This window comes from Arachis ipaensis, chromosome B1, assembly GCF_059453495.1.
Source record: "Arachis ipaensis isolate K30076 ecotype BB chromosome B1, ASM5945349v1, whole genome shotgun sequence".
Classification (NCBI taxonomy): domain Eukaryota; kingdom Viridiplantae; phylum Streptophyta; class Magnoliopsida; order Fabales; family Fabaceae; genus Arachis; species Arachis ipaensis.
In genome coordinates this window covers 19,851,659-19,874,721 of record NC_142436.1, presented here as the reverse complement: position 1 = coordinate 19,874,721, position 23,063 = coordinate 19,851,659, and the positions used below count along the sequence as shown (strand labels likewise).

At 39.0% G+C, this 23,063-nt stretch overlaps 2 protein-coding genes and 1 pseudogene across 2 annotated transcripts; all 3 read left to right on the top strand.

The window, feature by feature from the left end:
• Positions 1-311: 311 nt before the first annotated feature.
• Positions 312-1,598, top strand: LOC148575890 (uncharacterized; annotated as a pseudogene).
• A 13,908-nt stretch (positions 1,599-15,506) lies between these two features.
• LOC148575889 (uncharacterized) lies at positions 15,507-16,922 on the top strand. Its single transcript, XM_088502611.1, has 2 exons — positions 15,507-16,459; positions 16,613-16,922. Exons 1-2 carry the CDS (start codon positions 15,507-15,509, stop codon positions 16,920-16,922), a joined length of 1,263 nt encoding a protein of 420 aa, XP_088358737.1.
• A 1,681-nt stretch (positions 16,923-18,603) lies between these two features.
• LOC148575888 (uncharacterized) lies at positions 18,604-19,149 on the top strand. Its single transcript, XM_088502610.1, has one exon. The coding sequence runs from the start codon at positions 18,604-18,606 to the stop codon at positions 19,147-19,149; it is 546 nt and encodes a 181-aa protein (XP_088358736.1).
• The last annotated feature ends 3,914 nt before the right edge of the window (positions 19,150-23,063 follow it).

The window sequence follows — 23,063 nt, the reverse complement described above, 5'->3', positions numbered from 1 at the left end:
CACTTTCATATGATCCTAACCCATATCCACCATACCAACCACTCTATGAGCCATATGAACCATACATAGAGCCACCCCAATTCTAACCCAACTACTCCCAAGAACCACCACCTCAATATATACCACCTCCAATGTATGGAAATTTTCAACCACAAGATGAATTTTCTTTTCCACCACAACCCTCCATAGGGGAATGTCCATATCCATCAACCCAAGAGCCATATGATCTTAATCATGTTAGCCAAGCAGAACAAGAGTCAAGGGATCGTCTCAAGAAAACACTGGATCAACTTCAAGCAACCATTCATCAAATGGAGCGAGAGGAAAGCCAAAAAGCACACGAAGCTCTCATGGCTAACATATCTCAACTTGAGAACGAGGGATTGAAGTGTGTTGTACAACAAGTGGAAAAGATGGAGAGTGTTGAACCGCCATATCCTTATCATGATGAACCACCCTCCTATCATGAACCTTTCCTCCCAAGAAATGAACCTTCATATCCACCCCAATCTCCAATGGATGACACTCTAAGTGTTCTTCTTCAAGAGTAAAAAGAGATGCAAAGGATGACACAAGAGTTCATAGCTACCTTGACCGAGGTAGTAGATAATTTAGCCTCACTACACTTTAACACTCAAAGTACTCCCATGGCTACATGTGGAGAATCAATAGAAGAGCGTAGCATGAAGGAGACATTAGAAACTCCGGTGGACAATGAGAAATGTGACTTTGTATTGGAACAAGTGGAGGAAGCCGTAATAGTTGAAGAGGAAGAAGTGGTTGAAGACTTAGGAGATGCTGAACCTCCATGGGAATCTAGAGTTGTAGAGTATTCCTCCAAGAAGCTTGAAATTAATGTCAAGGAGGTTAGTGCATAACCTCCATGGCATATTCCCTATGAAGAATTGGACGGGATAGATCAAGAAGCAAGTTCCCTTGGTGATGATAATCATGAATCAAGTCTTCCTAGTGATGAATCTACATCCACAATTGAACTCCTTGGGTATGAAGAACCTTCTCCGAGTGAGTTTAAGAATGATGTGGAAGTGGAAGTCCTTCGAAAAGGATGGACGGGAGTTGAATATGCTTTGTCAAGATCGTTGGAGACTTCTCTACCTAGGTTGCCATCTACTCCTTCATTTGAGTGGGTAAGACTTATCTTTATTCGCTTTACTGTCCCACTTGAGTATGGTATTCTTGAAACTGATGGTCAACTTAGGAAGCTTTGTGGAATTAAGCGTAAGAGAAGGATGTTTAGTGGTTGGATTTGCAAATCAAGGCTCATCAAGGTTGATATTTCAAGAGCTAGGTGCAAGGGTGGGACTAGTGAACATTTGGTTGGATCTAAGAGAAGAGTTTGGTATTGCATTGAGAATTCGGATTGCTTGCCACCCGATTGGAACAATGATGATCCGCTTAAAGACGGGTGTAGAAACAAGATTTGGGATCCGGGTATACAAGAGGATCAATTTTGGGAGTTCAAAGCTTGTGAAGAACTTCATCAAGGCTTGGCGAATTCACTTGGGAATGTTGAAGCTTATTGGAAGTCCAAGCGTTGGTGGAAGTTTCAAGATGAGTTCAAGCGCAAGCCACCATGACAAGGAGCTCACAAAATGTCCAACTTAAGGACAATAAATAAAAGTGCTACGTGGTAGACAACCCACCATATGATCTTCCTTTTTATTAGTTTTCTTTTATTTCTGTCAGTGTTAATTTCCAATTCTGCATGTTCACCCTTATTTTGCTTTATATTAAAAAAAAAGCACTCGACGCGTAAGCGTCGATGACGCACACGCGTCATATGTAGGTTCGCTCTCAATTGAAACAGACAAAGAGTTGTGCTGGAACGACGCGGGAGGGGTGGCTGGCGCACAAGTCATCCCACGCGTACGCGTGACTCACATGTACGCGTCACTTGCAAATTTTGCCAATCTACGCGTAAGCGTCAGCGACGCGTACGCGTGGGGTGGAAAACGGCGTTATTGGTGAAATGAACAGAGAGTTGGGCTGCCACAGTGCTGGAATCGTGCGAGTAGTCACACGTCAGTGTTCGTTTTTGGCCATCCACGCGTACGCGTGGACGACGCTTACGCGTCGCATGGCTATTTCAGTTTTCACGCGCACGCGTGATGTATGTGCACATGTCACGTCCGATTTCTGTTTTCCATTTCTTTCTTCTTTCCTCTCTCCTTTCTCCTTCTTTCTTCTTCCTTTCTTACTTTCTTCTTCATTTCTTTAAATTCTCATTCTTATTCTCTTTCAATTTCTTTTACTTATTGCATTTGCATACTTTCATTCATTGCATTTTAACTTTGTACATATTTTTATTTTCTTTTCTAAGTTTATTATTTTTCCATTAGTGTTAAATGTTCTTCTTCAACTGTTGCATCTTTTCTTGCATTATTTTGGTGCTTCGTGACTTGTTTTATATTGTTGGATATTATTATTCATAGGTCAATGCTAATTTTTATGACACTTGTATTCCTTTTGCATTGACATAAATTTATATTGGCTTTCATGACCTACTCTCTCTCCCCATTGTTGTAATTTTTGCAATATTGATATGCCATTTGCTTCTACTGCTTTCTCACTTGCATGTTGTAGCTACCATGTAGTTAAGACCCTCATTATTTGGCATTAACCCACCCATATTTTATTTGTTTTCTTATCTTTGTTTCTGGGTTACTTTTCTTTCTTTTTCTCTTCTTTCAGGATGGTCACCAAGAAGGAAAACGGAAGACTCCTAAATGGGGCAATAGACGAGTCCATCTGCACAATCTTTGGGGAAAAACATTAGTTGTAGCCACCCGTCCACTTGCACATCTTAGCATGCACCGAGGACGGTGCAATCTTTAATTGTGGGGAGATCGATACTGACTTCTGTGGGTTAGTTACTTTCTTCCTCAACACCAATGTTTAATTTTCTTTGTTAAATTAATTGTTGCATTTGCATGTTTGATTGCATGTTTGTTTGATTTTGTGCATATATGTACTACTTGGTTGAAGTGATGAATTCTTGTTCAAGAAACTTTTTCATGGCATTTCACTAATTTGAACTAAAATTTCTGTTAAACTTGTTTGAAGAATTTTATTTTGGAACATCGTTTAGAGCTCGAACACACAGAACCAATGAGATTTTGAGCCTATTTGATTGATTTCATCTTATCAACCAATGTTTTATTTTGGTGTGTGTTGTTCTCTATGAAATTGTGATCTTTGTCTTGCTTAATTCTATATTTCCATTGTTTGATGTATGCATGCACTTATATAATTGAGGCCTTGTTTCACTAAGCTTACATACCTATATGGCCTTAACCTTTTCATTACTTTTAACCCCATTTATTCTTTACTTTAGCTCATCACTAACTCTAAGTGGAAAACAATAATGTCCTTCATTTGAATCCTTGATTAGCTTAGACTAGTGAGAGTGTTCATGATTTAAGTGTGGGGAAGTTGGGTTTGGAAACATTTGGTTTGAGAATTGGGTGTTGTATATTCTTGTGAAAATGTGCAAAACAATAGTTGAGCATATATTCTTGCATTCAATATCTTAATTGTATGCATTGAGAAAAATAAAAAAAAAGAAAAAAAATAAAAAAAGGAGAAAAAGAAAAGAACAAGAGTAAATAATAAAAAAAGACAAAATACCCCAAAGTAAATGGTGATAGCAATGTATATGTACTGTACTCGAAATTAGGATGTATGAATATGTGGAAAACATGGTTAATGGATAGTTAGGTTTTGTATTTTGATTACATGGATTGCCCTACGTTAGGTGGGAAGTTTGGGTTAATTAAGGATTCAGATTTTAGTCCACTTGACCAAATACAATCCTACCTTGACCCTAACCCCATTACAACCCTTAAAAGACCTCTTGATATGTGTATTTGTGCACCAAATTATTTGTTGATTGGTAGAAGAAGACCAAGCCTTAGAAAGCAAGGTTAGTAGAGAATTGAAAGAATCGAACCTTAAACACTTGAGTAATTAGAGTGTATACACTTTCGGTGAGGGTTCGATGCTCGATTCTTTGTTCCCGACTTTCATGAGCTATTTTCTTCTGCAAGTCTACTTGTACTTTATTTTGAGATTTAAATTAGTGGAATCCAGTTTATATTTATTTTTGGAGAAATTATTTAGTTTTAAACCAAGTAGGAAAGAGCATTTTACATTTAGTTGCATTCATATAGATAGGTTGCATTTCATAAGTTTTACCATTCCTCTTCACTCCTTTATAGCTTCTTGATAAACCCATATTTTATGATGTATTTTGTGCTCAATTTAAGTGATTTATTCAATCCTTCACCCACTTATTCATGTAAATTGTATGGTTTTACTTTTCCTTCCTTATTATGTGGTATATGTGAAAAACATGTTTCCTATGCTTTAAAAATATTAATTTTAATTACCCTTTATTACCATTCGATGCCGTGATTTATGTGTTCAGTATTTTCAGATCTCCTAAGGCAGGAATGGCTTAGAGGACAGAAAGGAAACATACAAAAATGGAAGGAAAGCACAAAAATGGAGTTTTGAAGAAAAGGGCAGCGATGCGAACGCATGGACGACGCGGCCGCGTGCCTAGCGCGAAAAGGCATCAACGCGAACGCGTGATTGACGCAGACGCGTGCCTTGAGCAGAACGCAAATGACGCGTACGCGTGACCGAAGCAAATGCATGAAAAGAAAACTCCCAGATGACGCGAACGCGTGACAGACGCCACGCATCAGAATCTGCAGAAAACGTCCCCAGCAATTTCTGGACCCTTTTTCGGCCCAATTCTAAATCCAGAAACACAGAATATAAGCCAGAGAATGGAGGAATCAAGAGGACGGATCATACACTCATATTCACATAATTATTAGGATTTAGATGTAGTTTTTAGAGAGAGAGGTTCTCTCCTCTCTCTTAGGATTTAGGATTAGGATTCCTCTTAAAGGATTTAGGATTATTTCTTCTCAATTTTCAGGTTTAATGTTCTTTTTATTTATTTTCTCAAATTGGTTTATGAACTCTTATTGTTTAGATTGGTTTTCTATTTAATATATTTTGACGTATTTCAGATTTGACTTTGCTTTGCTTTATTTATGTGGATGCTTTTAATTTAATTTAGATATTTTCTTCCTTTTGACTTTGGTTAAGTAATTGGTAACACTTGAGTTGTCAAACTCAGCAGTGATTGAAATTGGCAGATTACTAATTGATTTGAATCGCTCTAAAGCTATTCTTCCCACAGGGATTGACTAGGACTTGAGGATCAAGCTAATTAGTCCACTTGACTTAACTAAGTGGGATTAAAACCCAATTCTCATCACATCTGATAAGGATAACTAGGATAGAAATTCCAAATTCTTATACCTTGCCAAGAGATTTTATTATTATTAATTTATTTTTCTTGTCATTTAAATTACTTGCTCCTTATTTCAAAAACCCCCAATTTACAAAACTCATAACCAATAATAAGAACATACCTCCCTGCAATTCCTTGAGAAGACGACCCGAGGTTTGAATACTTCGGTTATAAATTTTAAAGGGGTTTGTTACTTGTGACAACCAAAACTTTTGTAAGAAAGGAATTCTTGTCGGTCTAGAAGCTATACTTACAACGCGATTATATTTTTTTGAAAATTCTAGATCGTGCGAGAGTTTCGCTCTTTCAAAATGGCGCCGTTGCCGAGGAGTTGCAAACGTGTTCCTTATTATTGGTTATTGTAAATATTTTTCTTTTGCTTGTTTATTTGTTTCTATTTTCATTTTTAATTCTTTTTAGCTACCATGAGTTCTTACCCCTCTCGCTTTGAGTTTGGTTCTAATATTGTTGAAGGGAATGAAAGCTATAGTAGGAACATGCATCAAGGTCAGAGCAATCAAGGATGGATGGAGCCACGAGGACTTGATCAACCCTTTAGGCAACAACACCCTCCACAATATCACAGACGACGACCATTCTACAATGCATGCCAAGGCAATAGATACGGTGGATCCCTTTGTAGTTACCAACAAGTTCTACCCTGTGCTTATGAACGACCCTCTCAACATAGCTTTGAACCACCACACTCACAAGTTCCTTTTCACCATTCACCACCGTAATATTCACCATCTCCACGTCCTTATCAAGAAGAACCACCTCTGTATTATGAGCCCTCTCTCCCAACCAATGAACCCTCATATCCACCCCAATCTCCAATGGATGACACCCTTCGTGTTCTTCTTCAAGGGCAAGCGAAGATGCAAAGGGACGTACTGGAACTCGCTACTGCCTTAACAGGGGTAGTAAATAAATTAGCTTCCTAACATCTGAGCACTCAAAGTACTCCCATGGCTACATGTGGGGAATCAAAAGAAGAGCGAAGCATGAAGGAGACACTAGAAACTTCGGTGGACAATGAGGAGCATGGTTTTGTATTGGAACAAGTGGAGGAAGCCATAATAGTTGTAGAGGAAAAAGTGGTTGAAGATTTAGGAGATGCTGAACCTCCATGGGAATCGAGAAATGTAAAGGATTCCACCAAGAAGTTCGAATTTGATGCCAAGGAGGATAGTGCACAACCTCCAAAGCATATACCTTGTGAAGAATTGGACGGAACAGACCAAGAAGTTGATTCCATAAGCAGTGATGATCATGAATCAAGCTCTCCTAGTCACGAACTTGCATCCGCAACTGAACTCCTTGAGCCTGAAGAACCTTATCCAAGTGAATACGAAGATGATGTCGAGGTAGATTTCTCTCAACCTCCAACTTATGACTTGAGTGACGAGGAAGACATAGAAGGCTTTGATCAAGACGCAGTTGCAGTTGAAGAATTTTTCAAAGAAGTGGAGGAATTCACAGAAGAATACAAGAGAGTAGAGCTTACAGAACCACTGGAAACACCTATCCCAAAGCCATTACCACCTAATACAAGCTTCAAGTGGGTACAATCCTTAACCTTTATCTTTACTTTTCCGCTTGAATATGGTTTGCTTGAAACAGATGGCCAGCTTAGAGCTCTCTGCGGCTTTAAGAGTAAGAGGGAAATGACTTGTACTCAGAGCCGGTGTGCAAGATTCAGTAAGGTTCCACACTTCAATCTGAAGTACAAGGATTGGTATCAAGTTCAATTGAATGGGTCTCAGAAGACGTTTGGTCATCTTGGTGAGAATACAGTTTCCAAACCGCCTGGCTGGAAAAATACAATTCCAGACAAAGGCGGATTTGAAAGCAAAGTTTGGGATCTTGGAATCTATTATGACATTCAACACCCCGGGAGCCTGAGAATCTGTTTGAAGCTGCTCAAAGGCTTTACGTGCCTTGTTTGGGACCCCGGAGGCTGTGGGCATTCCAAACATTGGTGGAGATTTCTGGATGAATTTAAGCACAAGCCACCATAACAGGAAGCTCATCAAATGTCCAACTTAAGGACTTTAACTAAAAGTGCTAGGTGGGAGACAACCCACCATGGTATGATTGTTTCTTTTTCAATTTTATTTCGTGTTGTTTGTTTTTATTTTATTTTATTTTCATTGAACCTAGAAGTATTCATAGCATCTACATTAGCACTGCATATTGCATACTGCATAATTGCATAAAAAAAAATTTCACGCCACGTGAGCGCGCAGGCCACGCGTGGGCGTGGAGTGGAAATCGGCGTAAGATCCAACGCCCAGAAAGTTGGGATGGAATCGTGCGACTAGTGTGCGTTTAGCACAAAACGGCCCACGCGTTCACGTCCTGACGCGAACACGTCACTTGCAAAACACTCATCCCACGCGAAAGCGTGAGCGACGCATCCGCGTCGCGTGAATATTATGGCCCCCTAAATGGAAACAGAGAGTTGCACTGAAACGACGCTGGAAGTGTGCGTCTAGCACAATTTACAGCGACGCGTACGCGTGCCACACGCGTTCGCATCACCCATCTTTTACCCAACCCACGCAATCGCGTCAATCACGCGACCGCGTCAAACCCATTTCACCCAAGTCACGCGATCGCGTGGATTCAAAAATACTAACCCCCTTCACGCGAAACCCTACCCCTCGCGTCGCCCATTCACCCCCAACCCTCCTCTCACCTTTCTCCTTCTCTGCACTCACCACCGCCCCAGCTGCCCAGCTCTGACCACCGTGCCAGACCCGACCGCCGCACCACCCCGACCGCTGACGTCTTTTTCCCCCCTCCTTCTTCCTTCCCTCTCCTTCTTCTTTCTCTTCTCCCTCCCTCTCACCCACCGAGCCGCCACCACCCCGCCACCCGCCCAGAACTGCCAACCACCACCACAGCCCCCACAACCCTCGCCCCCCTTCTTCCTTCCTCTCCCCCTCACCCAGCCCAAACCCCAACCTCCACCCCGCCCCTGCTCCACCACCGCGCCACCGTGCTCCCTCCCAGTGCCGCCGCGTCACCACCACCATCTCTCTGCCCTCACCTCTGTTCATACACATACCAGGTTCCGCCGAATACCGATTTCTCTATCCTCCGTAGTTAGTTGCATATTTTTCAGATTCTGTTCAATTTAGGATAGTTAGTGATGCATGTTTGTAGTGGATTCTAGGTGGTTAGGTAGCTAGGATGTGGTTAGTGGATTTAGGCCTGATAATTGCACCGTTCTTGTTACTTGTTTTACCTATTCTGCAATTTTGATCTGGCTGTGATGTTAATACTATTCATATGCTGTTCTTTAATGTTTCATGCTGCTGTTAGACTATTCTTTACTACTCCTATTGTTTGTGACTCTTTGCAACGCTTTTTAATCTCATATGAACTGTTTTTCTTGATATTTATTACCCGGGAACATCCAATTTTAGCCGGAATGTTGCCCAATTTTCTGCAAATTGTTTTCATGTATTGCATTTGGAAACTTACTATTTTGCCTTACTTGGCTACAACCAAACCGATTCATGACTGCACGGCTAGCATTCTTTTTCCTTTTGATCCCCTGGTTAATAACTTGTACTATTGATGATTTCATGTTCGTTTTGCAACTTTTCTATCCTTCTGAATTATCATCAATACACTGAAATTTTTGCTTGAATATGAGTTGATTATTCTTCAAATTTGTGAATTTATTGTTAACTAGAAAACCATTATCATGCCACTTACTTTAACTTTCTTTTTCCTAACTCACTGCTCTCCACTTTCTAACCTCCTTTTTACCTACTAACCATTTTAACTTTCTGACTTCCCTTTTTACCTGACTACTTTAACTTTCTAACTCAGGGCATGATCCTTGTTTTTCCTAATTTACTTGAATTCTACTCATCATATATTTTGGAGTGTACTTTTATTTTTAGACTTTTTCACTCGACCACAATCCAAAATGCACATTTTTCACTCATTTCATTCTTCTCTTGCTCTTTTGCCTCTCTGTGCTTCCATTGCTATTATTCTATTTGCCTACTTATTTTCCTACTTTTGTTCTTCAATTATATCCTAGAATTTCTGTTTTTCAGGATGTCTCACCCTCAGCGCAAAGGAAAAGGCAAAGCAACCACTGGCAAAAGGAAAAGAGGAGAATCCTCTATGACCATCCTCGACATTTTGCATGATGATTCCTGGCGGGAAAAGAACTTTTTCGCGCAGGAAAAGGCTGACCAGTTGGTACCTGCAGCTGACCGGTAAAATTTGCAAACAAATACTGTGAGCTGAGGTACCCAGTGTTTGCCACTTCCCGGAACCTGTACCTGGAAAGAACTCTAAAAATTCCAGACGAACTACAGCAGTACACCTCCGAACAGATAAAATAGAGAGGCTGGTTCTTCTTGGAACGAAACTTGACAGAGGTCAATGCTTCCTGGGTCAGAGAATTTTACTGTAACTATTTCAAGACTTCCCTGGATGCAGTGCACCTCAGAGAAAAATAGATTTTAGTCACTGAGGAAGCTATTGAGGATATCCTCCAGCTTCAGCCTAAGTCAAATCAGCCTGACGGATACCAAAAGGCTGAAGAGGATATGAGATTTATGAGATTTGACTGGGATGCTGTCAAGCAGAGGATAGCCCTTGATCCTACTGTCCCATGGGTCATGGGTAAGAATACAGTGGTGCCTAAGGGAATCAAGCTGATATATTTGAATGATGAGGCTCGACTCTGGCACCAGATTCTGAGCAACTATGTAATGCTGAGTACTCATGAGACAGAGCTACCCGCTGCTATGATCACCCTCATCTGGTGTGTGATGGAGGGTAAGGACCTGTATCTTCCACGTTTCATCCGGTATTATATGGCCAGGGTCCATGTCAGAGGCACCCTCCCTTTCCCTTATCTGATCACCCAGCTAGGCCGCCGAGCTGACGTGCCTTGGGAGCTTGCTGATGAGAAGCCACCTGCTGTAGACTGCAAGAAGATTATCCCTCACAGCAGGAAGTTTCAGGCTTTAGGTTACAGACCCCCATTCCTCACCGCTTCTGATGAGGCAGCCACACCTTCAGCTGCCCCTTCTTCATCAACTGCTGCACCAACTACCACCACTGCACCTCCACCTGCCTCAGAGCCCATTTACCACCTCGTGCACCGCCTGTTTCAGCAGCTAGACCAGATGGAGCACCGCAACCAGCGGCGATATGAGAGATCTGAGCGTTGCAACAAGCAACGCTATGAGCATTTAAAGTTGTTGCTCCGCACTGGTCACCATGACATTCCCTCTGAACCTGACACACCATCAGAGCCATCTAAGGAGGAGGCGGACGAGCATGAGGAGGAGACACATGCACAGAGAGAGGCTGAGCAGGCAGGACCAGAGCAGGCTGCGCCACAGCATGAGGAGCACCACCAGCTACAGGCCACAGATCCGAAGATTCCTCTACAGTCAGCGCCTCCACTGCAGCAGACAGATCCTCCTACACTTATCCAGCCTGCAGACCCTCAGGCCACCACAAAGACTCCAGCAGCCCATCCTTCCAGTGATGACACTTCTTCACACCCAGCTTGAATGAGCATCGAGGACGATGCTATATTTTAAGTGTGGGAAGGTCGCCATCCCTGGCTTATCTTTTTGGTGAACTACTACAGACTCTTCTATCTTATTTTGTTTATTTTTCTGTATTTTTATTTTTATTTTTTATTTTTCAGTACTTGCACATTGTTTTTTTTCTGTATTTTTACTTTATTTCTGCATTTTGCACTTTAGTTTATATCTTAGACATTTAGTTTAGTTTGCAATTCTAAACTTATTAGTTATAGAATATGTGGATTAATTAGTATAGTTTACCCTTTTAGCATATAATAGTTTGATTTAATCGAAAATAAAAAGAAGTAAACTAGAGACTTTAACAGAATCAAACATCCACACACCATGTATATATAACATTACATGTTAGTTAATTAACAACATTTCTTCAAGGAGGAACACTAAGATTTTAAGGGCCACCCTAAGATTTACATTGAGAATAATGGGAACTCTTGATTTCTACTTGCATGATATACATAATTGATATATGATTTTTGAGTCAAAAGAACACACAGCCTGTGAGTTTTGAGTTTAATTGTATGGTTATATTCAAAACCATAAATTTCATTCCTGTGTGTTTTGCCCTTCTTTTTCATTCTGGTGTTCTTTACTTTGTTTTAATCTATATGTCCAATATAGAATATAGATACATACCAAGAGATTATTGAGGCCATGGTTTGAATTTTTTCTCACTTATCCCAATTTAGCCTACCTTTTACATCACCTTTGTTAGCCCCCTTGAGCTTTTTAATCCCCTCTTGTTCTATAACCACATTACTAGCCTTAAGCAGAAAAACAAAATAAAAATCCCAAGTTGAATCTTTGGTTAGCTTAAGATAGATATTGTGTATAATTAAGTGTAGGGAATTTTATGGGAACATGGGATGATAGAAACAAAGTAGGAATTTAAAATGAATAAGTTAGTTCAGAAATTTGGAAAGCATGCTCATGTGAAATCAAAATAACTAAATTACCATGTGCATCACAAAAAAAAAATAATAATAATATATATTTTCAGTATTTAAATAAGGGAATACAAAATCTCCCCAAATGCAAAATAAAAAGAATCAATGCATGAGCTTGTAATACAAAGTGAGAAAATTTGGATAAATAGGTAAAGAAACTTTAAATTATATAAAGTATGTATGTTAGGTGAGATCTTAGACTAATCAAAGATTCACTTTGTTAGCTCACTTAGCCTTATACATATACCCTTACCTTTACCTTGGCCCCATTACAACCTTGAAAAAAACCTCATGATTTTTGCATGTCTGTATTCCATAATTGTTGATTGGTTAGATGAAAAACAAAGTCTTAGAAAGCAAGGATAGAAAAAGAATAGAGTGATTAACCCAATAAACACTGAGTGACTAGAGAGTAAACACAAAAATCCAGTGAGGGTTCAATAGCTCAACACCATATATCTCTGCTTAATTGTTAATTGTCTTGCAGGTTTGTGAAATACTTTTACCCATCTCAATTGTAAAAGTGCTTTAACATTATCTAGGGTCTGGCTATGTATATATGATTCCTTGAAAATATGAAACAAATTAACCACATGTAAGCCTTATATATATAGGTGGATAATAACTAAAGTTGCATGACTCATGTAGGAAGTTTGCATTTAGAATAGAATGCATTGCATGAGATTCCACCATTCTAACTTTACCCTTTCTCTTGGATTTAGCATGAGGACATGCTATTGTTTAAGTGTGGGGAGGTTGATAAACCCATATTTTATTATGTATTTTGTGCTCAATTTAAGTGATTTATTCAATCCTTCACCCACTTATTCATGTAAATTGCATGGTTTTACTTTTCCTTCCTTATTATGTGGTATATGTGAAAAACATGTTTCCTATGCTTTAAAAATATTAATTTTAATTACCCTTTATTACCATTCGATGCCGTGATTTGTGTGTTAAGTATTTTCAGATCTCCTAAGGCAGGCAGGAATGGCTTAGAGGACAGAAAGAAAACATACAAAAATGGAAGGAAAGCACAAAAATGGAGTTTTGAAGAAAAGGGCAGCGACGCGAACGCATGGACGACGCAGTCGCGTGCCTAGCGCGAAAAGGCATAAACACGAACGTGTGACTGACGCAGACGCTGCCTTGAACAGAACGCAAATGACACGTACGCGTGACCAAAGCAAACGCGTGACAAGGAAAACTCCCAGATGACGCAAACGCGTGACAGACGCCACGCATCAGAATCTGCAGAAAACGCCCCCTGCAATTTCTAGACCCTTTTTCGGCCCAATTCTGAATCCAGAAACACAAAATATAAGCCAGAGAATGGAGAAATCAAGAGGACGGATCATACACTCATATTCACATAATTATTAGGATTTAGATGTAGTTTTTAGAGAGAGAGAGGTTCTCTCCTCTCTCTTAGGATTTAGGATTAGGATTCCTCTTAAAGGATTTAGGATTATTTCTTCTCAATTTCTAGGTTTAATGTTCTTTTTATTTATTTTCTCAAATTGGTTTATGAACTCTTATTTTTTAGATTGGTTTTCTATTTAATATATTTTGAGGTATTTCAGATTTGACTTTGCTTTGCTTTATTTATATGGATGCTTTTAATTTAATTTAGATATTTTCTTCCTTTTGGCTTTGGTTAAGTAATTGGTAACACTTGAGTTTTCAAACTCAGCAGTGATTGAAATTGGCAGATTACTAATTGATTTGGATCGCTCTAAAGCTAGTCTTCCCACAGGGATTGATTAGGACTTGAGGATCAAGCTAATTAGTCCACTTGACTTAACTAAGTGGGATTAAAACCCAATTATCATCACATCTGATAAGGATAACTAGGATAGAAATTCCAAATTCTTATACCTTACCAAGAGATTTTATTATTATTAATTTATTTTTCTTGTCATTTAAATTACTTGCTCCTTATTTCAAAAACCCCCAATTTACAAAACTCATAACCAATAATAAGAACATACCTCCCTGCAATTCCTTGAGAAGACGACCCGAGGTTTGAATACTTCGGTTATAAATTTTAAAGGGGTTTGTTACTTGTGACAACCAAAACTTTTGTAAGAAAGGAATTCTTGTCGGTCTAAAAGCTATACTTACAACGCGATTATATTTTTGTGAAAATTCTAGATCGCGCGAGAGTTTCGCTCTTTCACTTCTCTTGAGCTTAGCATGAAGACATGCTAATGTTTAAGTGTGGGGAGATTGATAAACCCCATTTTTAGGGTTTATCTTGTGCTTAATTTAGTAGATTTTATCCATTATTCTCACACTTATCATATAATTCGCATGTTTTACATTTTTCTTCCTAATTTTGTACTATGATTGAAATAAAACATGCTTCTTTGGCCTAAAATTTGCTAATTTTAATCCCATCTTATTACTATTCGATGCCGTGATATGTTTGCTGAGAATTTTCAGGGTTTATAAGGCAGGAATGGCTTAGAGGATAGAAAGAAAGCATGCAAAAGTGGAAGAAATGCAAGAAAATGATGTTTTGAGAAGCTGGAAGCGACGTGTATGCGTGGACGACGCATACGCGTGACAGAGCGTCACGTGCTGCATTACACAGAAGACACTGGGGGCAATTTCTGGGCTATTTTTGGCCCAATTCCAAGCCCGAAAACACAGATTAGAGGCTGCAGAGTGGGGGGAGGGGATCAATCATACACACCTCATTATTCACACATTAAGTTTTAGATGTAGTTTCTAGAGAGAGAGACTCTCTCCTCTCTCTAGGTTTTAGGGTTTTTAGCTTTAGGTCTTCTCAATTTCAGATTTCTATTACAATTTAATTTAGTTTTCTTCTACTCTTAATTGTTCTAGTACTTTAGTTCATCTATCTCTCTTGTTGATCTCTTTATTTAGTTTATGAATTCTCATGTTAGATTTGATTTCCCTTTTTACGCAATTTGAGGTATTTCATATTTATTGCTTCTTCCGTTAATTGTTATCATTAATTTTGCAATTGTTGGTTTTAGATTTTACATTCTCTTATTGCTTTTCTATGCTTTCATTCTGTGCCTTCCAAGTGTTTGATAAAATTCTTGGTTGGATTTTAAATTAGCTTTTTATGTTCTTAGCTTAGATTGAGTAAATTAGAGACTCTTGAATTGTCAAAGTCTCTTGTTGTTTGGTAATTAGAAGTTGCTAGTTGGCTTGAGCCTCACTAACTCTAGTCTTTGATTAGGACTTGTGAACTCAAGTAGTTGAATTGCTCACTTGACTTACCTTCAAGTGTTAGAGGTTAACTAAGTGAGAGCAAAAGGTAATTACCATCACAAGTGACTATGATAATGGGGATAGGAATTCCAATAATCAATCCTTGCTAGGACTTTTCTTAATTATTAGTTTATTTTCTTGTCATTTTACTTTCTTGTTCCTTATTTCAAAACCCAAAAAGATACAATCTCATAACCAATTATAAGTATACTCCCCTGCAATTCCTTGAGAGACGACCCGATGTTTAAATATTTCGGTTTATTTTTATTGGGTTTGCTTTAGTGACAAACAAATTAAATTTGATTGAGGTTTAATTGTCTGTTTAGATCTATACTTGCAACGCGATTATTTTTGTGAAATTCTTTACCGATGATTTTTCTCCCAACACCCATCAACAAGGACAAACCAGAAATTTCATTCGTCCCTAAAGACTATAAGGCGACCGATTGGAAGCTGGACGACCCAGTCGTCATTACAGCACAGGTCGGTGAGCCACTGGTAAAGAAGATCCTGATGGATCTAGGGAGCAGCGCGGACGTGCTGTTCTATTCAACATTCCAAAAAATGAAACTCAGCGACAAGATCCTCCAACCCTCATCCGGAGATCTGGAAGGTTTCTCAGGTGAGCGAGTGTCCATCCGAGGGTACATCTGGTTACAAACTACTTTCGAAGAATATCCTAATAGCAAAACCTTAGAAATACAATATCTCGTCGTGGATTGCAAAAGTCCCTATAATATCATTCTAGGCAGACCTTCGTTGAATGTATTCAATGCTATTGTTTCTACTGTGCATTTGTGTGTCAAGTTTCTCTCGCAGGATAACAAAGTTGTAACTATCCACAGAGACCAGAAGGAGGCCAGGCAGTGCTATAACGCCAGCCTGAAGAATGAACAATCAAGGCAACCCGACCAGCAGTATGTCCAAGCAGTATATATCTCAGATCGATTACCTCCCCTGGCCGACCTGGATCCTAGAACCAATTATCAAGAACGATCGATGCCAACATATGACCTTTCTAATATTCAGTTAATAACCGAGGAAGGAAAATATACATACCTCGGCATCGCACTAAAAAATGATGAACAAGATCGATTAACCGAGCTATTAAGACAAAATGTTGACCTGTTCGCATGGACCCCAGCAGATATGCCAGGGATAGATCCCAACGTCGTCTGTCGCAAGTTAGCCATCAACCCATTAGTCCGACCTATAGCTCAGAAGAAAAGACACCTCGGCACTGACAAGAGGGCAGCCTCCTTGGAAGAAACCCTAAAACTACTCAACGCTGGCTTCATCAAAGAGCTCAGATACTCCACTTGGTTAGCCAACGTGGTAATAGTAAAAAAGAATAACGGTAAGTAGAGGATGTGTGTAGACTATACAGACCTCAACAAGGCCTATCCAAAGGACGCATAACCTCTCCCATGCATTGATAAACTTGTTGATAGTTCCTCTGGTTTTCAATGTTTAAGTTTCATGGATGCCTATTCTGGCTATAACCAAATCCTAATGCATGAGGCTGACCAAGATAAAACTGCTTTTATTATTGAGAATGGTAATTTCTGCTATAAGGTTATGCCGTTTAGACTCAAAAATGCAGGTGCTACTTACCAAAGACTCATGGACAGAATTTTCATAAATCAAATTGGCCGAAACATAGAAGTCTATGTCGATGACATGGTGGCAAAATCAACACATACGGCAAACCACATCAACAATCTAACAGAGATATTCCAATACAACATGAAACTCAACCCAGAAAAATGTGCCCTCGGAGTGTAGAGTGGGAAATTCCAAGGCTTCGTGCTAACTTGCCGAGGTATCGAAGCAAACCCTGAAAAATGCCAGGCAATCCTTAACATGAGAAGCCCAAAGACAGTCAAGGAAGTCCAATAACTGACTGGCCGACTTGCAGCGTTGGCTAGGTTCCTACCCCGTATAGCCCACCAATCACACCATTTCTTCAAAAGCCTAAGGAAACAAGAACAATTCCATTGGACCGAAGAATGCGAAACAGCTTTCACCGAGCTCAAAGGCATACTTTCAGCACCTCCAATCCTCCAAACCCCAGAGGCTGATAAACCATTTTATCTCTATTTATCTATTACTAACCATGCCATCAATTCTGTCTTGGTAACAGAAACAAGGAAACAACAACACCCAGTATACTTCGTAAGCAAACCCTTTAGAACGCCGAGATCCGCCCGAAGCTAGAAAAACTGGCTCTGACTCTTGTAACAACAGCCAGACGCCTGCGACACTACTTCCAAAGCCATACCATCGTGGTCAGAACCGAACAACCCTTAAGACAAATACTGATGAAGCCTGAACTAGCAGGAAGATTAATCAAATGGTCGATCGAGTTGTCAGAATATGACAGCCAATACCAGTCCAGAGGAGCCATCAAATCACAAGCACTGGCCGACTTCATTGCAGAACTCACTCTAGAAGAAAAAGATCTTAAAGATAACATATGGACACTATATGTCGACAGAGCCTCAAACAGTAAGGGTTCCAGAGCAGGAATACTACTCGAGGACGAACAAGGAATAGCACTAGAACAATCCCTGCAATTTACTTTCCACGCAAGCAATAACCAAACAGAGTATGAAACTCTAATAACAGGGCTACGACTGGCTCACACAATGGGCATAACACAGTTAAACATCAAATGCGACTCCCTCCTTGTGGTACAATAGGTAACAGGTAACTTCCAGGTAAAAGACCCATTATTATAAAAATACAATACCATCGTCAATAACCTCGTCAGTAATTTTCAAAAATTCAATATATCCCACATACCTCGGGAACAAAATGATAGAGTATATATCCTTTCAAAATTAGCAACAACAAGAAGTCAAACTATGACACCTATATTATCTCAACTAACACTTGAAGAACCTAGTGTTATGCGAACAAAAATTTCGAGTATTTCGTAGGAAGATGACTGGAGGTCACCCTTCATAACTTACTTACAAACAGGTAACATCCCCAACAACATCCAAAATCCACGAAAGTTCAAAAGAAGAGCAAGTTTCTAAACAATACTCGAAATCGAACTATACAAAAGAGGATTTACAATACCTCTCCTAAGATGTCTAAACACGACAGAAGCCAAGCTGGGAATAGATGAAGTTCATGAAGGTGTCTGTGGCACGCACATAGGCGGCCGAAGTCTAGCTGCCAAAATCCTCCGAGAAGGTTACTACTGGCCGACGTTACAACAAGATTGCATGAACAACGTTAAGCATTGCGATCATTGCCAACGTCATGCACCAATCATCCACAACCCAGCCGAGCAGTTACACACATCCGAGATATGCTGGCCTTTCAACAAATGGGGGCAAGACATCCTCGGGCCTTTTCCACCCGCCCCAGGCCAGGTTAAAATTTTAATTGTTGCCATTGATTACTTTACAAAATGAATAGAGGCAATACCATTGGCAAAAATTACTTCCGAAAAATGATTTCTTTTGTATGGAAAAATATCCTATGCCGATTCGGTATTCCTCAATTCATTATTACTGATAACGGTAGACAATTTATAGATCAAAAGTTCACAAGTTTCATACAAAATTTTAAAATAGTTCAACAATTCTCTTCTGTCGAATATCCACAAACTAACGGTTTAGCCAAAGCTGCAAATAAGATCATTTTGCAGGGCCTTAAAAAGAAGCTCGAAGACTCAAAAGGAGAATGGTCCGAGCTTATCCCTGAAGTACTATGGAGCTATAACACAACTGAACAATCATCAACAAGGAAAACCCCCTTTAGGTTGGTCTACGGATGTGATGCCATGATACCCATTGAGGTATCCCTACAAAACACCAGAACTACAAACGTTAGCGAAAGCGACAACATCGAAAACAGAAGAACTGAGCTTGACCTCGTCGAAGAAAACCGAGACAAATCAGCACTGCATCAACTAGCCGCTAAACGAGCTATAACTCGGAAATACAACAAGAGGCTCAAACCAATGACATTTTCAGAGGGAGATGTCGTTCTCTGAAGGATTGAAGATATACGAAAACCACAAGGACATGGAAAACTAAGCACCAACTGGGAAGGACCATTTCGAATCCAGAGAGTCATCGGCAAAGGAGCATACAAAATACAAAAGCTTGATGGAACTATCCAACCAAATACTTGGAATACATCTTCTTTAAAACTGTATTTCAGTTAGTCAGGCAAGGTGATGTACTCTTTTTCCTACTACCAGATTTTATCCCTAAGGAGGGTTGATAAACCACTATTTTATGGTTTATCTTATGCTCAATTGAGTGGTTTTTATCAAGCCTTTGCACACTTATTCATACTATTTGCATGGTTTTACAATTCCTTCCCAGAATTTGTTTTATGATTGAAAACTTGCTTCCTAGAGTCTTTAATTTGTGTATTTTAATCATCTCTTATTACTATTTGATGCCTTGATATGTTTGTTAAGTGATTTCAGAAATTACAGGGCAGGAATGGCTCAGAGGATGGAAAGGAAGCATGCAAAAGTGGAAGGAATACAAGAGGTTGAAGAAGTCGCTAAGCTGTCCAGCCTGACCTCTTCGCACTCAAACGGTCATAACTTGAGCTACAGAGGTCCAAATGATGCGGTTCTAGTTGCGTTGGAAAGCTAACGTCCGGGGATTCGATTTGATATATAATTTGCCATAGTGGCCGTACGGCTAGGTGACGTGAACGTGTGCTCCACGCGGACGCGTCACAGTGACGAAAATCAGCGTGACAGATTTCGTCCCCAGCAATTTCTGGGCGGTTTCTGACCCAGTTTTTGGCCCAGAAGACACAGATTAGATGCTATAAAGTGGGGGAGTCCATCCATTCATAAAAAAACACAACATAGATGACTCATAATTCACTTTTCATAATTTAGATGTAGTTTTTAGAGAGAGAGGTTCTCTCCTCTCTCTTAGGATTTAGGATTAGGATTCCTCTTAAAGGAATTAGGATTTCATCTTCTTCAATTACAGGTTCAATGTTCCTTTTATTTATTTTTCTAATTTGGTTCAGGAATTCTCATGTTTAACTTGATTTCTTTTATTTAATGCAATTTGAGGTATTTCAGATTTATCACTTCTTCTATTGTTTGTTATTAATTGATGTTCTAAGTTAGATCCTAACTTGATTTTGGAGTTGATTAATATTTGGAGACCCTTGAGTTGAATTACTCAAGAGTTAAATTGTAATTGGGCTTATTGTTGGCTGGCTCTCTAGTCACTAACGCTAATCCTTCCCAAGGGAGAGGATTAGAACTTGTGAATAGAAGTAGACTTCCAACTTACTTGACTTTCTTTTACTTTACTTGGTAAAGGATAACTAAGTAGAAGCAACCTTCAATTATCAATTGATCTTGAGAAAAATCCAACAAGGATAGAACTTCCGATTAATCTCTCCTAATCAAGGCTTTTTATTGTTATTATTTTATTTCCTCTGCCATTGCTATTCTTGCTTTTTATCTTAATCCGAAACCCCAAAACACACCTTTTCATAACCAATAATAAGAACACTGATGAGCGGATAATTGATACGCTTTTTGGCATTGTTTTTAGTATGTTTTTAGTATATTTTAGTTAGTTTTAAAATAAAAATTACTTTTCTGGACTTTACTATGAGTTTGTGTATTTTTCTATGATTTCAGGTATTTTTTGGCTGAAATTGTGGGACCTGAGCAAAAATCTGATTCAGAGGCTGAAAAAGGACTGCAGATGCTGTTGGATTCTGACCTCCCTTCACTCGAAGTGGATTTCCTGGAGCTACAGAAGCCCAATTGGAGCGATCTTAATTGCGTTGGAAAGTAGACATCCTGGGCTTTCCAGCAATATATAATAGTCCATACTTTGCTCAAGATTTGATGGCCCAAACCGGCGTTCCAAGTCAGCTTAAGAATTCGGGCGTTTAACGCCAGAACTGGCATAAAAGCTGGAGTTAAACGCCCAAACTAGCACAAAAGCTGGCGTTTAACTCCAAGAAAAGTCTCTACACATGAAAGCTTCAATGTTCAGCCCAAGCACACACCAAGTGGGCCTCGGAAGTGGATTTCTACACTAACTACTCTAGCTTACTCATTTTCTGTAACCCTAGGTCACTAGTTTACTATAAAAACTACTTTTAGTGATTCATCTTGGACCTCATGACATTCTACACGTTTCATATTGTATCTTCTACGGCATGAGTCTCTAAACCCCATTGTTGGGGGTGAGGAGCTCTGCTGTTCTTCATGAATTAATGCAATTACCACTGTTTTCCATTCTATCACGCTTGCTTCTATTCTAAGATATTCATTCGCACTTCAACCTGATGAATGTGATGATCTGTGACACTCATCATCATTCTCACCTATGAACGTGTGCCTGACAACCATCTCCGTTCTACCTTAGATTGAATGAATATCTCTTAGCCTCATGATTCAGATCAGAGTCTTCGTGGTATAAGCTAGAATTATTGGCAGCCATTCCTGAGATCCGGAACGTCTAAACTTTGTCTGTGGTATTCTGAGTAGGATCCGGGAAGGGATGAGTGTGACGAGCTTCAAACTCGCGAGTGTTGGGCGTAGTGACAGACGCAAAAGGATCAATGGATCCTATTCCGACATGATCGAGAACCGACAGATGATTAGCCATGCGGTGACAGCGCATTTGGAACATTTTCACTGAGAGGACGGGAAGTAGCCATTGACAACGGTGATGCCCAACATAAAGCTTGCCATGGAAGGAGCCTTGCGTGTGTGAAGAAGAAGATAGTAGGAAAGCATAGATTCAGGAGACAGAGTATCTCCAAAACCTCAACCTATTCTCCATTACTGCATAACAAGTATTTATTTCATGTTCTTCTACTTTTTACAATTAAATCTGAGAATTATTGATATCCTGACTAAGAGTTACAAGATAACCATAGCTTGCTTCAAGCCGACAATCTCCGTGGGATCGACCCTTACTCACGTAAGGTATTACTTGGATGACCTAGTGCACTTGCTGGTTAGTTGTGCGGAGTTGCAAAAGTGTGATTGTAATTTCATGCACCAAGTTTTTGGCGCCGTTGCTGGGGATTGTTCAAGTTTGGACAACTGACAGTTTATCTTGTTGCTTAGATTAGGAATACTTTATTTTTGTTGGTTTAGAGTCTTTTATTTAAGTTTAGTTTCATATTTTAAGTTTCGTGTCAATTGCATGCTTTTATTTTCTTTTAATTTTTTCGAATTTGCATGTTCCTAGTTCTTTCTTGATCTTTAAAAACTATAAGTTTGGTGTCTTCTTTGTGTTTTCCCTTAAATTTTCAAAAATTTGTGTTTGATTCTCTAAAAATTTTAAGTTTGGTATTTTTGTGCTTTTATTTACTTAAAACTTTTTCAAAAATTTGTTCTTGGTATTCATCTTGATCTTCAAAGTGTTCTTGGTGTTCATCTTGACATTCAAAGTTTTCTTGTTTGTTCTCTTTGTTTTGATCTAAAATTTCTAAGTTTAGTGTCATTTTGTTGTTTTTCTCTTTCCTCCTTAAAATTCAAAAATTAAAAAAATATCTTTTCCTTATCTTACTCATAAATTTTGAAATTTTGCATTAATTTAGTCAAAGATTTTCAAAATCATATCTTTTTTTTAGTCAAGTCAATATTCTAATTTCAAAAATTGATCTTTTCAAATCTTTTCCAAAAATCAAATTTTTTTAATTTCTTCAATCATATCTTTTCAATCATATCTTTTTTTTATAAATTGCAATCATATATTCTCAATCATATCTTTTTCAAAATAATTTTCAATCATATCTTTTTGATTGCTAATTTCAAAATCTTTTTCAGAAAAAATCACTTAACTACTTTCCTCTCTCATATTTCGAAATTAACTAAGAATTTTTTTGAAAATATTTTTAATTAATTAATTAATTTAGTTTTCAATTTGCCTTTATTTCATTTTCTTCTAA

What these genes read in the sequence shown, in the direction of transcription:
- LOC148575888 (XM_088502610.1), top strand. Translation starts at nt 18,604, where the DNA reads ATGATTTCTTTTGTATGGAAAAATATCCTATGCCGATTCGGTATTCCT.
- LOC148575889 (XM_088502611.1), top strand. Translation starts at nt 15,507, where the DNA reads ATGATTTTTCTCCCAACACCCATCAACAAGGACAAACCAGAAATTTCA. An exon ending in GAGCTCAGATACTCCACTTG is followed by an intron (nt 16,460 to 16,612) that starts GTTAGCCAACGT and finishes TCAATGTTTAAG; the next exon opens with TTTCATGGATGCCTATTCTG.